At 35.2% G+C, this 16,343-nt stretch overlaps 2 protein-coding genes across 3 annotated transcripts in view; one reads left to right on the forward strand and one right to left on the reverse strand.

Annotated features, from left to right (window-relative positions):
- LOC117107436 (threonylcarbamoyladenosine tRNA methylthiotransferase-like) lies at positions 1-8,911 on the reverse strand. The gene is made up of 13 exons (XM_033249131.1): positions 8,831-8,911; positions 7,830-7,988; positions 7,486-7,598; positions 6,554-6,784; positions 6,077-6,197; positions 4,973-5,076; positions 4,591-4,757; positions 3,927-4,072; positions 3,339-3,399; positions 2,869-2,988; positions 2,338-2,484; positions 1,784-1,939; positions 1-1,105 (listed from the first exon to the last, which is right to left on the reverse strand). The coding sequence occupies exons 2-13, from the start codon at positions 7,976-7,978 to the stop codon at positions 968-970; spliced, it is 1,653 nt and encodes a 550-aa protein (XP_033105022.1). The 5' UTR covers positions 7,979-7,988; positions 8,831-8,911; the 3' UTR covers positions 1-967.
- Positions 8,912-9,677: 766 nt separating this feature from the next.
- Positions 9,678-16,343, forward strand: part of LOC117107399 — an 8,492-nt gene continuing 1,826 nt past the window's right edge. Inside the window, exons 1-7 of one of the 2 annotated variants that reach the window (XM_033249070.1) lie at positions 9,678-9,787; positions 11,479-11,641; positions 12,456-12,546; positions 12,902-13,040; positions 13,180-13,359; positions 14,068-15,127; positions 15,574-15,663. In XM_033249070.1, the coding sequence (XP_033104961.1) occupies position 9,787; positions 11,479-11,641; positions 12,456-12,546; positions 12,902-13,040; positions 13,180-13,359; positions 14,068-15,127; positions 15,574-15,663 (1,724 nt within the window). In that variant the 5' untranslated portion in view covers positions 9,678-9,786. The remainder of the gene's footprint in view (positions 9,788-11,478; positions 11,642-12,455; positions 12,547-12,901; positions 13,041-13,179; positions 13,360-14,067; positions 15,128-15,573; positions 15,664-16,343) is intronic. The other variant, XM_033249071.1, reaches the window with a different exon arrangement.

Here is a 16,343-nt window from a genome sequence, read left to right on the forward strand (position 1 = left end):
AATAGCTAAAGCGTTCAGCTACCCCTCTGAACCCCATCTTATCGGACGGAGACACCTCCTCCCAAACCTAACCTCCGCAGGCACTTGGAGGCACTTTACACATATACCTATAGCCCCCCCAACCAAAACTTCTGGATCCGCCCCTGCTAAGTCCAACAAAACATGTGCGTTTGTGGGGCAAGTGTGTTTTCCTGGGCATTTGTTGATCCGTCAGTTGATACGATTGATTGACAGTCTGGAAATGTCAAATATCTTCCCCATACAGTGCTAATAAACTAGTGTATGATGGACTAACTGGGACACCAGTCTATTTCATTTAACAATACTGTACCAAAAATGTTGCATACGACAATAATCAAGAGTGCATTGCAGCTGAGGTGTGACTTTGCAGTCACAGTGCACAGCTTCAAATCCATGGATCCTGGGTTCAAATCCTTTCAAAAGCCATGTTCTATTTTTCAGGACTAAAAACATCTCCTCTTTCAAGCTAATGAATTTAGTACTTCAGTTTAAATAAATGAATTAATAATACTCATAATATACTGCACAGTGTTAAACACTCCACTCCCTAGTATCATACAGTATAGAACATCAGAAAACTCCATTCTGTAAGTCAATGGAGCTTTCGGGATTGCAAATTAAACACAACAACTGGCCAATCTCAACATTTTTTTAATCTGCAGAAAACTTCTTTTCATTTGTTGTTGCTTTGATTAAATTGTTATGGTGCTTGTCTCAAAGTGTATTGAATGTTATATGCCAATTTTACTTCACCAGGAAAGAGCATCTGAACTACATCTCTCGTACTATTAGCATTAACATTCTTCTGTGTACTGTATGTAGTGTATCATTCCAAAAATGGTGTGGCGTAGTTATGTTGTCCCATTTTTTAGTCAACATTCTGTCCTCAGGCATTTACATACAGATTGGTCGAAGAAAACTTTACTCAATCAAGAATATCGTTTCCTCATGAAGTATTCAACACATACTGATATGAAATTTTAATGATGTCTAAGAAGGCTGCCAGCAAAGCAACAACAAGTGCTATTCGTAGCCAACGTGGTGTTTTAGAAGATGTAGCTTGTAATGACGACATTGCACTAACCTGGCAAAAACAAGATTATTAATATAAAGATTGAGTGTGATTCAGATTGAGTGTGGTGAAGTGACATATATAAGAGTCTTGGATGGGGAGGGGCTGATGATTAGTTGAGGGCATTAGCTCACAAATAGAGTGATTTTTAACCACATGAACATGATTTGTTTGAGGGGGAAGAGTGAGTATTTTTTTTTTGGAGTGGGGTGCCTCCCGCACCCCCTAGATACACCACTGGCATGGTGTAAAATGTATTTCTATTCATATATCATGATACAACATATAATATATCTTATATTATATAAAGATAATATTTCATAAAGCAAAGTTGTATATATTCAAGACAGTGATGTCATCAGTGGGTTCAGGGGGAAATCGCCAAACAAGCATAAGCTGCCTGTCGTCATGCACCTCTTGAGGTCAACAAACACACACAATCAATTTGCCGACCCAACCAAATATACTGTGACTGTGGCCTAATAATATGTTTTAAAAGCACAAATTTTACCCTAATAAACCATTAAAATCTCTCCCATGAGTTAAACTCCTAGACCAGGAGGCCCTAGGCAGCTCTTTAGTTTTGTGTTCCTGTCGGCTTGTTAGACCCCCTGTCAGAAAATATCTAGAGCCATTACTGATCAATGACAAAACTCTACGATACTCTACTCTACGACTACGATAACTTACCCCAGAAATTTGACCTTTTTGAAGGGGCTCAACAATGGATGGTGTTACCAATCTACTGTTGTCAATTAGTTTACCCATTTGGAAATGCTTTCCTGTTGAAGCAATTTCTACCTCTATCATCTTTCCCAGTAGCCTCTCCTCCTTTGGTACCAGTACCTACATTACAGATGGAAGAGCAAATACAACTTTTGTAGTGAATGGCCTCCATTTGATATGTGGTGTACAGTATTTCAAAGATTTGTGGATTTTATTCCTACGTAAACCTGTTGTATTTTTTAAGAAGTATTTCACATGTAGCATCAAAAAGGTTCATGTAGAAAAATCTATATTTTAAATACAGAAATCAGAACCAGATGAAATTATTTAACCATCTAATATAATAATGATATATTAACAATAATAATTAAAATAATACAATATTTATAATATTTAATGACAATAATAATACTTATTATACTATATTTGAATATAAATAATCAAAATTAAATAATATATTTCATAACAATAATAATGTTAATACAGTAGTAACACAGCAATAATAGAGAATATTTCACCTGTTCATAGAACTTATTATGGCCCACATAATACTTTTTATCATGTGATTCCTCTGTAACAAGAACTTGTTGCCTTTCTCCTATCTTGTGACTGTAGGTTTCATAACTCTTGAACAAAGTTGACAATTCCTTCGTTCTTCTCTTTTTCTGAACATTATTAAAACAGGAGATAAATATAATGATTGATGTTATTAATACAAAGTTTCTGAAAGATGTGCCAACATTTTGTAGGCACTATAACCTGTTAATTACAATCACCTCCTCGCACTGGTGTGTCAATCTGTGACCATCAGTGCCTCGCACTGGTGTGTCAATCTGTGACCATCAGTGCCTCGCACTGGTGTGTCAATCTGTGACCATCAGTGCCTCGCACTGGTGTGTCAATCTGTGACCATCAGTGCCTCGCACTGGTGTGTCAATTTGTGACCATCAGTGTTTGCAATATTCTTATAGGCATTGACTTTCATTTTATTTATTTGATCCAAAATGCATGCACAATGTCAAAGGTTACCTATGATAGGTATTACGCACCTCATCTGCAGGAACTTGATGCATCTTTGCAGCAGGTGTGGCAGGCCTAGGAAAGAACTGGTTAATGAACACACTTGGAAACTTGTAATCGTCAATCAGCTTTAGCGTGTCCTTGAAATCCTGCGAAAGAATTTACCAATGACATTATACAGAGTGAGCTAACTACAGGCCTTGACATTGGCACTGGTTGCAGACAATCCTTGCTCAGACTTTGATCAATATCTGTATCAGAGGTGTAGGTTGGTTTCATCCTGGGAAGAGTGGGGTAAGAAATTTCAGAATGCAGAAATAGAGATAGTGAAAATTGAAAATGCAGAAATAAATCCCTATTCCAACGAAAACTTAATGGTCAGTTATTGCATTTTAACTCACTTAGTGAAACTCATTTTCTGCCAAGGGGGAAGGGTTTGTTCATCTGGACCTCCCAGACTATGCACATGTGTATAAAAAAATACTCTTGTATGTATTACCTCTACTGTTTCAGTTGGAAATCCACATATAACATCAGTGGCAATTGTAACACCTGGTACTCTATTGAAACAAACAAAATATAATAGTATGTGTTATTGTGGAGGTGAGTGACCTTTAGCAATAGTATTAGTTAAAAACATAATGTCAGAGCTGATAAAGTGGCCAGAGTTAATGTTTGAGGTGAAACAAGTGCAAAAACCATAACAAAATCCAAGAACAGCATAATTTACAATAAGAAACATATGTAACAAATTATTTTGGCTAATTTTACAGTAAATTACTATGTCACGAAAGGTCCACGGATTAATCTCAGATAAGAAAGTATAATACATACTCCAAGTATTGAAATACACACCATCATGTTGGGATTCAATATTTCGACATTAATTATGTCATCATCAGGAATTCCTGATGATGACATAATTAATGTCGAAATATTGAATCCCAACACGATGGCGTGTATTTCAATACTTGGAGTATGTATTATACTTTCTTACTATGTCACATCATTAGGAATGTCAATTCACGATTTAAAAGTTTTGATAATTCTAATACTTTTGGAGTCAACAAATAACAATGTACAGTACCTTGCTTTCAAAAAATCAACTACATGTCTAAAGTCATCCACATTATACTCTCGCTTCATGTCTGCCAAAACACAATCTGACCCTGACTGTACAGGCACGTGCAAAAATGAGTAAACCCTAGGATGCGATAAAATCTTAGACATCTCCTAAAAAAACAAACAAGAAAATATTTAGTGTGTTAAACATGTGATTAAATGTATAATTGTTTGAAGGTTTGCATGGCGAAGTAATGCTTGCGGTACACCACGTAGGTAGTTCTGAAAAGAACTGTTGTAGTTGAGAAAGTCTCGACATTTCGATTGACATGCTTCAATTGTCTTCAGGAGAATCTGCAGTTGAGAAAGTCTCGACGTTTCGATTGAGATGCTTCAATTGTCTTCAGGAGACGATTGAAGCATCCTCCTGAAGACGATTGAAGCATCTCAATCAAAACGTCAAGACTTTCTCAACTACAACAGTTCTTTTCAGAACTGCCTACGTGGTGTACTGCAAGCTTCAACATATAAATGTATAATCCCACCAAATGTGTGAATCCAAGATTTGTAGGGAAAACTAATACATAATTTAAGAACTTATATTTTTGTTATCAATTTACTAATTTCAACGATTCTATTATATTTTTAAAGGTGGGAGGGAATTTCTGGAGCCACTGCTCTATACCCACCTCCAAATGCTCCAGAATATATGGTGGATTGGTCATGCCTATCCTCATCATACAGTTTTCTGGTATAACTTCCACTAGTTGCCATAGTAACTCGGTAATAGTGACACCAATATCTTTTCCATATGCACCTATATCTTCACTTGTTAGCCATATTTCACAGACACCCTCTGATGGAAGAAAAACACTAAAAATATATTTATGTGGTCAGCTCAGCTCTCTTGTATTTGAAGTATTTTAATAAACATTTAGAAATTTGAAAAGTTATATATAGCCAATCACATTTTTAAAAATTTGTTTATTCATTCTGGTACAGATGCATACAATTAGAAAATTATTCATGAAGCAATTTAATGAGCTAATCAAATAATTAAATGTCTGTTACCTTCAAATGATTGTTTTGCACGTTGAACAATTTCTTGAGGAGGATAGCTACCTAATTCCCCACGGGCATATTTTGTTTTACAATATGTACACTGATTCAAACACCTACAAACAAATCAGATTATATAAATAATTACTTAGTTATTTCATTCTATTTCAGAAGAACTGCTCAAGATTCACCGCCCCACCCTTTCCCGGCATTCAATACAGAATCAATAATACACTATGTGCAAACCTTCCCCACTCCCTGAAGAGTATTCTTTATTGTTTTTTTAAAAACTATAATAGACAGCAGGGCTCGATTTTTTACTACCCCAGCGTCCAATGGCTAGTATAGTAAAAACTGCTCTGGGCTAGTCAACCTCCCTTCCTTTTTGCCCGGTGGGCTAATGAACAAGGCCTACAGTACCGCCGCAAACTATTGCAATTTTTCATGCGCTCAGGCTTCGTAGATATATCGTAGCCTGATATAAACAATCTAAGCAAGCCTACAAAGCGAATCTACGAAGCAAAAGTGTGTTGTTTATTTGTATGTGCAGAAAGACTGCTGTAGCTTACGGAGCTGTTTTTTCAATAAGAAAAACATACACTTGATTTGATGGGAGTCTCCAGTTTCACACTCGCTGTCGACGACAGGAACTTGTTTGTACTGCTGTATTATTTTTTTCAATTAATTAGCTTAGAGCCTAGCCTATTTATTTACAATTATTTTGCCTTTTTTAACTGTCAAAAAATGATGTCCTCAATTAAAATGGCTTTTATGATCTACGATACTCTGGAGAACATTATAAATATATCTACGAATATCAATTTTTCGTTTTTAAATGCAGACCTTCTCCAGTTTTTAGGCACTTCGTCGTAACCCTCTTAACCAACCCCCCACCCCCACACTATGGGCCAGATAGAGGGTGACCCTTCTAGCGTAACCTAGAAGGTTGGTTGATAATCAGGGCCTTCTTAAAATAAATGAAACAAAACAGGACCATGTGTAAAACAGGTTGTTAGACCCACCTGATATCTGTGTAAATATGTTCAATAAATATAAATGAATAAATCATGAATTTGTGGGAGATGTATTAGCTTCTTGTAGACCTATTTTACTCACCCTGTGTTGATAGCTATGATTTCAACAAGTGGATTCTTCCTTATTTTTGGTAAATTTAGAGAGGCTCCACCAATTTTTTTACCATCTGCTTTTTTTTGACCAAGTAAACGAACAGTGTGACCTTTAAAAAGTGGTAAAGAAACCAAGAATGGAAATAAAATGTGATGAATAAAACCGAGAATGAAAACTGTATAATTATGAACATCATATTAATTTATGCAGTATAAAAATCAAATTTTGCAATGTTGTAAAATAAGTTATAAATCTTTCTTCCTTAAGGTTATGTTATGATAGTTATTAATATTCAATCAGTAGTTGATAAATGATACCAAGAGTTTCTTTCCCAAGCAACCTATAGTTTGTAACAGGCTAAACCCTAAAAACCCTAATAAATTTTCCTAACAGAAAAATATAAAAAACAAAATCAGCATAGTTGCTTAAAGTGTCTACACTGGACCATGTGACTTGGCATCTTACCTTTCAATGTTTCTTCCACAACTTCCACAACACGGTCAATCTGTTGAACACCTACTATGCTGACTCCATGGATGTAGTCCATGCGAGGCTGAGCTTGCGGCACACATCCGGACACAACCAAGTGTTTGCCGGCCTTCTGGGCCGCCTTGACCTCGTTACGGAAGTGGTCTTCTGCTGGGTTCTTCACAGTGCAGCTGTTTAAGAGCCAAAGGTCTGCATCACCAGCTTTATCTGAAATTATTATTCTTTCAATTATTGAGTACTTATTGATTGCAGTACTTTACCAGTGGTTTGGTCAAGATTCACAAACTTTGGGTCATCCCTATATTTTGAAGTTTATTCTGTTATATTCTCAAATCAATGTTAGGAGGAACATGTTTTTTTAGAAGGGTAGTCTTGCTATAGAATGTACATGCTCAACGAAGCATGGTGCAACCATCCTTTGAAGTTTGCAGCTTGCAGCGTACTCCAGCAGAAACATCATCTACAAAAGAGACTTTTAAGCACAGAGTGCTTTGCCACGGTCCCATAGGTGGTCAACCTACGAGAAACAAGTTAACAAGTAAGTTTAATTACTATATTTTTTAATACTTGGCTTTTTTATATTTATTTAGCAAAATCTTGATGCTTGTTAAATAAAATAAAACAAACTTGCTAGTTACTAAAACAGTAAATACATAAAATACATTTAAGAGTGATTGCACATCAGTACATGAAAAAAAATATAGAAAATCATTCTATAGCACCTATTAATTTATACGTGACCAGTACTATATTGCACTGTATATGAAAGTTTGAGTTGTTAATGTGTATAGCATTGCTAACAAAGGAATATCTATACCACTTTATTTTACACTTAACTGTGCGGAATCTCCCAGAGTTATTTGCCACAAAACAGAAAACAGAACATTAGAAGACAGGTCAATGTTTACCTGTAATTGTGTAACCATAGGCAGCTAGCTGGCCTGCCATATATTCGCCATCTGAATTGTTGTGAGAGCAACCCCAGGTCTTCACATATATATTTTGGGTACCAGGAACAATGCTAAATAAAAATAAATATGAAAAGATTATTTCAAAATCATTCTGTTATACTAATAATCATCTGTGTTTAACTACAAGAAACTTAAAGCTCTGTCCAGACTATAAAATTTTATGTATGCCCATATATAGTCATGATGTGCCTATATATAGTCATGATGTGCCTATATATGTTCATAGTATGATGTCATTATGACCATATTTAGGCACGCCACGTGTTTCTAATTTTACACACCTGTCTGTTGTTATCTCTTCTTGTTTAAAAGCTGCATTGTTTTTCTTGCGTACTTTTGGTACAACATCTGGTTTGTTAGCAAACCTCTCGTTAGGTGTTACATCTTCGACTGAGACAATGTCCTCAATGTCATCTAAATCGTGAGGCATTTTGATCAATCTGCTTGGAAAAAGATACACATACACTTGTAGAAGATCTGAAGTCTTGCGCTAAAAACCTGAATTTGAATTGTCTGATTTGTATATTCAGGTAATTTAAAAAACTTTCAATTATAAATTTTAATGAGAAAAAATATTTCACCGGAGAGTTACATAATACCTTTCCTACATTCTTTTGAATAGACCATCAAATTGGCTGGTATGGGAATCATTTTAAGGAATTATGTAGTGAAATGTGAAATTCAGTTTCTGTATACAATTACAATCATAATTATAATTTGCTTTTTTTACCACAAAACCCCGGATTGAACACACTGAAGACCGTGAATTTAAGATACGCCCTTTTCCATGAATCGGTAGACATCTTGAAGTGATGACAAACAACCCAAGTCAGTGGTGGTGCGTAACCAACAAACATAAGATAAGGCATATAAAACGTGTGGAATTTAATAACTGAATTAATAAGTATGCTCAACTTGAGGCCTTTTCTAAAAATAAGTAGGCCTAGGCATAGTCCTCCTGTACTACTAGGCTTAGGCTAGGCTCCAACTCCGAGGCTCAGACGGTCAGTCAGTCAGGACTAGATAGGCCTAACTAGCTATATATAGTAGAGTAGAGGGGCTAGCCTAGAGGCCTAGTTGTCTAGGCCCAAACTATCTATCATCTACGCCTAGGCTCGCCAAGGTAGGCCAGGCCAGGGTCGGGTGATAGGCATAGCTTTGACTAGGACCGTAGTATAGTAGACTAGCTATGCCTAAAGGTCTACTATTTTATAAGTTATTGTTTTAATATGAAACATATATATTTAAAATAAAAATTTCAATTGATCTACAAACATCTTACGTTTTCAGTAAACTACTTTCAACTGTTTTTATTTCGTGATAAACAAACCATGCCTTGCTTGGGGCCGAAGCCTAGTTTAGTATAAGGTCAGAGGTTACGCCAGACAGGGTGAGAAACTATAATTATTGTAAAAGCAATACGTTTGTATTTTTATTATTAAAATTGTTTAAAAAACGAAAATATTCAAATTTACCTTGCCATTAAAACATAATGATTATTTATTTATTTTAAACTAAAGTATTTTTTGGCCAAAACTTCTCCAAATTAGCGCCCTCTAGAGTAAAGGAACCTGGAAACTTTTTGCAAAGATTATAAATATTTACCTAATTGGGCTTATTCGACTGATTCATTTCGTTGAGTATGAATTTTCGTTGAGTACAGTATTATTAATTATATTTTCATTCGACTGATTCGTTAAATAGACTTAAACCAGAGTACGTTAATCAGTGTTAAGTTATCCACGTGACCAAAAAATAAACATGGCCGATTGGTGAGTTTATAAACAACATTTGCGTTAGTATAACCATGGTATAACTTAGATTAAATTTCATAAAATAAAAATTATAATATTTAAAAAGTACCTACATTGATGGAGAAGGCTGCTTCGGATTGTGGCAGTATGGGTTTTTCGTAAAAAAAATTTTTCATCCAGTTTTTAAATTCTGTTATTTTTTTACTTCAATGTGGGTAAATAAATATTATAATTTTTTATTTTCTGAAATTTAATCTAAATTATATTAACGCAAATGTCGTTTCTGGTTACGGTTATTTTCGTTGCCAACGAAGTCTCTTTTAGTTTACAAACGTACCAGTCGAATGAAAATAATACTCAACGAAAATTCGTACTCAACGAACTAAACCAGTCGAATAAGCCCTTTGCTTTTTGTAAGAAAAAAAAAGAAGAGAAGCTAATGATCGAAGTTTGAAAAAGAAATTGTCTCAAAATTCACCAAATCAGTAAGTCTAACGAAGTCGTTGTTACAAATATGAATATTTATTTATACAGTTTTTCTACACGGAAGATAAAATCAAATCTGATTAAGAAAACCTCTAATGAGGTTGTAGCCTAGGCCTAGCCTAGGCCTAGCCTAGGCTAGGTAGCTACCTAGCCTAGGCGATACAAGGAGGACCTTATTTTATAGGCCAGCAGGGATTAGGCTTATGTAGGTATAGGCCTATGTTTGTATGTTTAGTACTACTAGGCCTATGCCTATGATAGGCATACTCTACTCTAGCCTGGGCTAGTCTAGCTACTAGGCCTAAATAGGCTAGTAAGAATTTAGTTTGATTTTAAAAGTGTTTTTAGCATATCACAGTCGGAAGTTTTAAAACTGACTATTAATGTTATTCAGTAGAAAAAAATGAAATAGCCCTAGGCCTAGGTAGGCCTAGGCTAAAGAATACAAAATAAAGAAGTTGTAAGCTTTTGGATACCAGCTCTACCTCAACATCTAGGATTTGTGTATATTTGTCAGAACAATATCTGTAAAAATTAACATTGCTATGCACATGCTGCTGGTAGATAGGTAGTTATGGAACACCACACAGTGTTAGAAATGATTAATTTAAATCGCAGTTTAATTTGCATCATAATTTAAACTTTACAACTATTTTCCACATCATAAGCTCATTTAGGTAAAGTTTACCTCCAGTACATTGTATGCATGAATGCACTCCCCACAGACCACAATGATTTTCTATCTGCTATTCACTTAAAGCCAACCAACTGCCAAAACAGGGTACAAACAATTATGAATAGAAATTTGAAGAAAAAAATTATCATTGGTTTCTTAACCAATCAGTATGAGGCATATGACAAGAAAGCCTAATTTATTAGCTACACTTGACCGTTCACCCCCAAAGTTTGGCAAACTGTGGTTTTAGCTTTTCTTCATATACAAAATCATAAAGTATATGAAAATTTGAAAAAAAAAAATGATAACTCAATTTTGCATTGATTGTAAAAATATATAGATGATTATAAGGCGAGACTTTTTTTATTCCTTGTTTCGCAAACTTATTTTTTTAAAGATTATCAGAGGAGGGCGGAAAAAAAATAAAAATAAAATTTTGTTTTCTTATTTAGCAAATAGTTTTGCCAAAAACACCGAGATGGAGGAGAAAATAAAAATAAATTTTTATTGGTGAGTGTAAACAGTGTAGTAATGAGATGGTTAAATGCTTCAAATTTATATAATTAGGAAGAAATATACATATCCTATCTTCTGAAGATTTCAAGGCAGCGGAGGGTGTAATAAAAATAAAGAGAACCTTTATTTTTTTTCTGAAATTTCAATTTTTTGTGGTCCCACGTGTGCTAATTGGCCAAAAATAAAATTTTATTTTTATTCAAAATAATCAATACTTGCGTGCAGCGGGTTTGCTAAACAAGATATAAAAAAATTCTCGCCTAAAGCTTAAAATATCTGGTTTTTTAATTCAATCAATCCAAATTGTCAAAAGAAACCATTCAAATTGTATAGTCGATTTTGTGAGCAGATGACTGAAAGATTTCCTTATGAAGAATAGTTTCACGTTTGTCTTACTTTGCTTTTAGTGTGAGATAGTGATTTTGAATTTGTTGCTATTTTGTCTTTTGTCTCTTTGTCTTATCCTTTGGTTAAATTAATTAACTAAAAAATTGACAGTGAATTTTACAGGAAAGATGCATGAAGATGATGGTAAAATTAGGCCATACAGGGTAATTGTAGATCCAAGAGATCCTATGAAGTACAGTGAACCATCACCGAGGCCCTGCAGAAAACACATAGGAGAAGAAGATAAGAAAGAACAGCACAGAATGAATGAAAGGTATGATTATTGACCTTGGTCTGTATGATGTAAGTCTTGGAATAATGGAATAATAAATACTGTAGCAGAATAAAATATACCAGTTTTAAATAATGCATCACCCTATCATAGGACCATGTACAGTACTTACCAACTACCCTGGTGTTAATTACACTTAGTAATAAGTGCTTCCAAACTACAGTATCAGATTGTCACTAATACTGGGTAGGGGCAACCATAGACTGGGTTCCAGTCCCAAAAAATTGTCTTAATCAGTGAAAACTATTAAAAATAAATTGATTTTGGCATCAATGGCATTCCATATTACTTATTTGCATGGCATTCCATACTGTACATTTTCTGAGTTCCAAATATTGTAAAGAAACATTTTTATTCCTGTATAATTTGATATTATGTGTAAAAACCATAGAGCTATTAAACAACTATAATGCTGACAAGATGGCGAAGCAATGCAAAGTTATGTATGTGTACCATCCAAGATGGCCGCCGTAAGAAAGTGCCACCTTCAGGCTTATTACCATAAATAAGCCCTCTGACTGACTATTATTTCATTAATATAATTAGTATTGGTAATAAAAATTATTGAACTAGCCAAAAAGAGGTCAAGTAGAGCATCTTATTCAAACATTTAAATGTTTGAATTGAAAATGATAGTGCTTAAGCGAAATTTGATTGGCTGAATCTATGGCAGCCATCTTGGATGGTACACACACACAGCTCTGCGTAATTCGAACATCGAATACATTGCAGTTAGCGCTCTAGTATTCTTATTATATCTCTATGGTAAAAACTAATGTCTCCTTCTGTCTTGTAGATTCAGACACCATAATTTAAACCTTGCCATACAAGAAATGGTTAAGATTATACCGTACCCACAAGGCGGTCCACCAAAGAATGAAACCAAGGTAAAGACCGTTCAGTGGTAAAAGCATAGTAACTCAGTGGTACAGTGCTGTACGCATGGTAACACAGACCCTATTCGTATAGGATGTGTAAGGACGGGGGGGGGGGGCGAGGTGGTCCTGTTAAGGGTTCCTGGAAAAAATTGTTTATAGATGCCAGAAAATTTCCAACATTTTCAGGGAGGTTATGTGTTATTAAATTTAACAAATTCCATAGAAGCTCCACTCCTTGATCCACAAGGAATATTCCAATTCTCCATTCGTTACGGGTCTGAATATGTGCACATCTTTTTTATCTGTATTTAAATTTCAGTAACTTTACCACTTTCACTCTGATTTTTAAAATATTTTGCTGTAGTACAATATTCTCCATCGAGCAAGTGCCTATATGAATTTCCTGAAAAGCAAGATCTCTGAATTAAGCAATGAATTGGATATGCAGTGTGACTTTGTTGAAGGATATGCAGTGTTTGACAAACCATTCCATTCTGTTAAAGGTAACATCATCTTTTCTATAAATTAATTAGGAGTAGGAAGTAGACTTAAAAGCTGTGGAAATTCTTTCTTCTTGGCGGTGTTACTAGTTGTATCGCATTGTACTGTAGTATTACTAATCTATTCATTTATATGTTTAAGGTGGAAAGAAGTACTCAATTCCAGCTTTTTCACCCTTGAGTAATGAAGATGTGGAAGGATTGTTAGGCCGTGAACTGCCACCAACTATCCCCATCTACAAACCCAAATCTAGAACTTGTAGAATGGCACCCTCTACACCTTATGTGTATGGGCATAAGGCTGCTGTAGCAACGCCGACAGGTACGTTGGCCTATGCCTGTCAATTTCCATTCTCGGAAATATTCATAAAATTAATGTTAAATTGTTAATGTGTAGAGCCTGGTATGTGTGAGTTTAAAGGAGGTTACGTAGTGAAAATTTCTCCTAATATATATATTCCTCACATCTTAAGCTGGCCACTCACTTCTCCCAACGGTCGTTGGCCGATTCCAAAACACATGCTCAACAGATTGTTTTTATTGACAATCCATTCAGACTGTCACCAACAAATAGCAGACAGCGTCGTCTTGTCTGCACTCACATGGAACAGAATCGGATTCATACGACTCAATGAGTGCTCGGCTTAGTTCTGTAATTTTTGAAAAAATCAAACAAGTGCAATACAGTATAGCCCATGTACAAATAAAGAATAAAGTACCCTCTGCATATGGTTAATCTGCCTAAAGTTTCATAACTTTATTACTTATTCCAGTGGTTCGTGACCCAAAAAAAAAAAAAATGAATGTAAATCAGACTTCTTTAAAAAAGAAAACATAAATCAGCATGAAATTTCCAATGTGGAGAATTTCAGTTATCTGCGATAATTTTCCAGAAGATAACCATCGCAAATTTGCCATAATTATCAACAAATATGATGAAGAAACCTAAGTATAGTAGTAAGTAAACAAAAAATAAACAGATAAATTTTGTTTTCCTGAAATAATTTCGTACATTTATTTAACATTTCAGGCTTTACCTACACACCAGTCATGCCTTCGAATATCTCCACAAGTTTACATCCTCTTGATAATCAACCCATACCAGTGATGGTTAGTAATGCAATGATGTCAAATACATCCACACCATTTGTTGTCAGTGTATTCCCAAATCCATACATAGCAAGTTCCATTGGTGGAAGGCAGATAGCACATCCTAAAGCTCAGTTGCAGACTGTGAACAAGCAAGTCTTAAGTGGTGGAGCTTCAAATATCAAAGTCTTGGCACAATGCGATGCTACACAGAATGATGTTCCTGTTTCCGATTTCAGTTCTGCAAGTCCAACATCAAGTGTATACTCTCTGACAACCACCACTTCCTCACCATCTGACATCCTGTGTGGAAATACTCAAACTTCAGAGGATTCTCTAGTGACCATTTCTCAAGAGGATAGGTTGTCACTGATGTCAGATGACATACTGATGCCAGGCTACAACCTGCCTGAGAACAGAATTCTGTCAGAAGATTCCTCCACTTTTGATAGTAGTGACATCTTAACCAAGGCTGATATTTTAACAGCTGTGGCAGCAATGGAAACTACCACAAATGAGTTAAAAGAGACATCCTTTTCACCATACGATGATGTAGAAGATTTCTCTCCAATCTCAGATGTGCAAAGAATTACCAATGAAGATGACTCTAAATCTTTAGAAGCAGTCAGTCCAGATGACATCATTGGAATGTCCATCAATCCGTCAAATACATTTGATCAAAGTGCAGAGAGTGATGAAGAATTCTTTCCTTTTATGGAAGACATCAATGAGACAGAGCCAGATCTCTGGTCGTTGCAGTTTCAAGACACTGCTCAGTCAACTCCTCCATATGGAGTGAACGTGATGATTCCAACCAACATTCAGCAAGTTCTCAACATTATTAATGGCCCACAGGATGTGACATTTTCTTCAGCAAGACTAGATCATGACAGAGCCGGCAAATCCTCTTTTACAAGTTCCCCTTACAAATCACCAATGAAGCGGTCATGGATTAATGGATATCAACTCTTCACAAAAATAAACCACCATAAATTTCGAAGGTAGGGTAGTTTCATAACTTAATACTCGAAAATTACTGATAAGACAATTGACAAATGATTAGATTACATTTGATGAAGTAGAGCATTTCCCATCTTCTATCAGACATAACTTGTTCGATTAGATATGTATGCATGCACAGGTGTCCCAAGATTTTTGCAACTCACAGGAGTCTCCCAAATATCAGGAAGGTCTCCCGCATTTCCATGAGCAAGCAAGAACCTCCAGGAAATGACCCATCTCCTGTAAATTCACAAAACTGCATTTAAAATTTTCTTTCCGAAAGTCAGTGCCAATCGGTATGACAATGCACAGAAAAATATAACCAGATGTTTTAAGAAAGCTCATGAACTGACCTGGATGTGGATTCTTTTAACTTGGGGCCCCTGGGATGCATGAACTGTCAAAGACTAAGAGTGATAAATCCTTTAAATTATATTTTTGGCAGTTCTTGGCCAAAGATTCAAGGAAGAGAAATTACAAGGTTGTTGGGACAGGCATGGAAAGATTTTCCCAAGGAGTACAAAACATTGTACAGGTAAGATGCATATCAACATTTATTACACATGTGTATCTCGCCTTATTGAAGTTACAAAAATAATTATTGCCAAGCAGCAGAAAGAGCTACAAATTCAGTATCGAAAAACATTAAATAAGAATATAACTTGTTTTCCGATATTTTTAAAATTTTATAATAAATGTACAGTACTGTATTATTGACATAGACAATAGCATAAATAGGAATAGTGGGAGGGGGGCTGATGGAGGCATAAATATCATATGGCTAGCAGCTCAATGTTTAAGTGAGGACTTTAATTCGCTCAGGCTTAGGAAACAACAGATTTTTTACTAAATAATTGCATTTGTGTTATATACGGTGAGACATTTTTTATACCTTGTTTGGCGAACCTGACCACCCGCCAATAATGATTTCGAATAAAAAATTAATTTAATTTTTGGCCATTTAGCACGCCTCAAAAATATAGAAGTTTTTCTATTTTTATTATGCCCGCCGTTGCCTTGAAATCTCCAAAAATAGGACATTATTCCTAATTATATAAGTTTAAAGCATTTAACCATCCAATTACTGTACACTGTTTACATTCGCCAATAACATTTTATTTATATTTTTTCCTCCGTCTGGATGTTTTTGGTAAAACTATTTGATAAATTAAAAAACAAAATTTTATTTATATTTTTTACCGCTCTCCTCTATCT

Source organism: Anneissia japonica, unplaced genomic scaffold, assembly GCF_011630105.1.
Source record: "Anneissia japonica isolate Jap-2015-1 unplaced genomic scaffold, ASM1163010v1 scaffold9668_len1562885_cov226, whole genome shotgun sequence".
NCBI classification, from domain to species: Eukaryota; Metazoa; Echinodermata; class Crinoidea; order Comatulida; family Comatulidae; genus Anneissia; species Anneissia japonica.

Coding starts and splice junctions, on each gene's coding strand:
- LOC117107436 (XM_033249131.1), bottom strand. CDS start 7,978: ATGCCTCACGATTTAGATGACATTGAGGACATTGTCTCAGTCGAAGAT. Junction 6,198..6,553: donor TGTGGAAGAAACATTGAAAG/GTAAGATGCCAA, acceptor CACTTTTTAAAG/GTCACACTGTTCGTTTACTT. Junction 4,758..4,972: donor TGCAAAACAATCATTTGAAG/GTAACAGACATT, acceptor TTCTTCCATCAG/AGGGTGTCTGTGAAATATGG.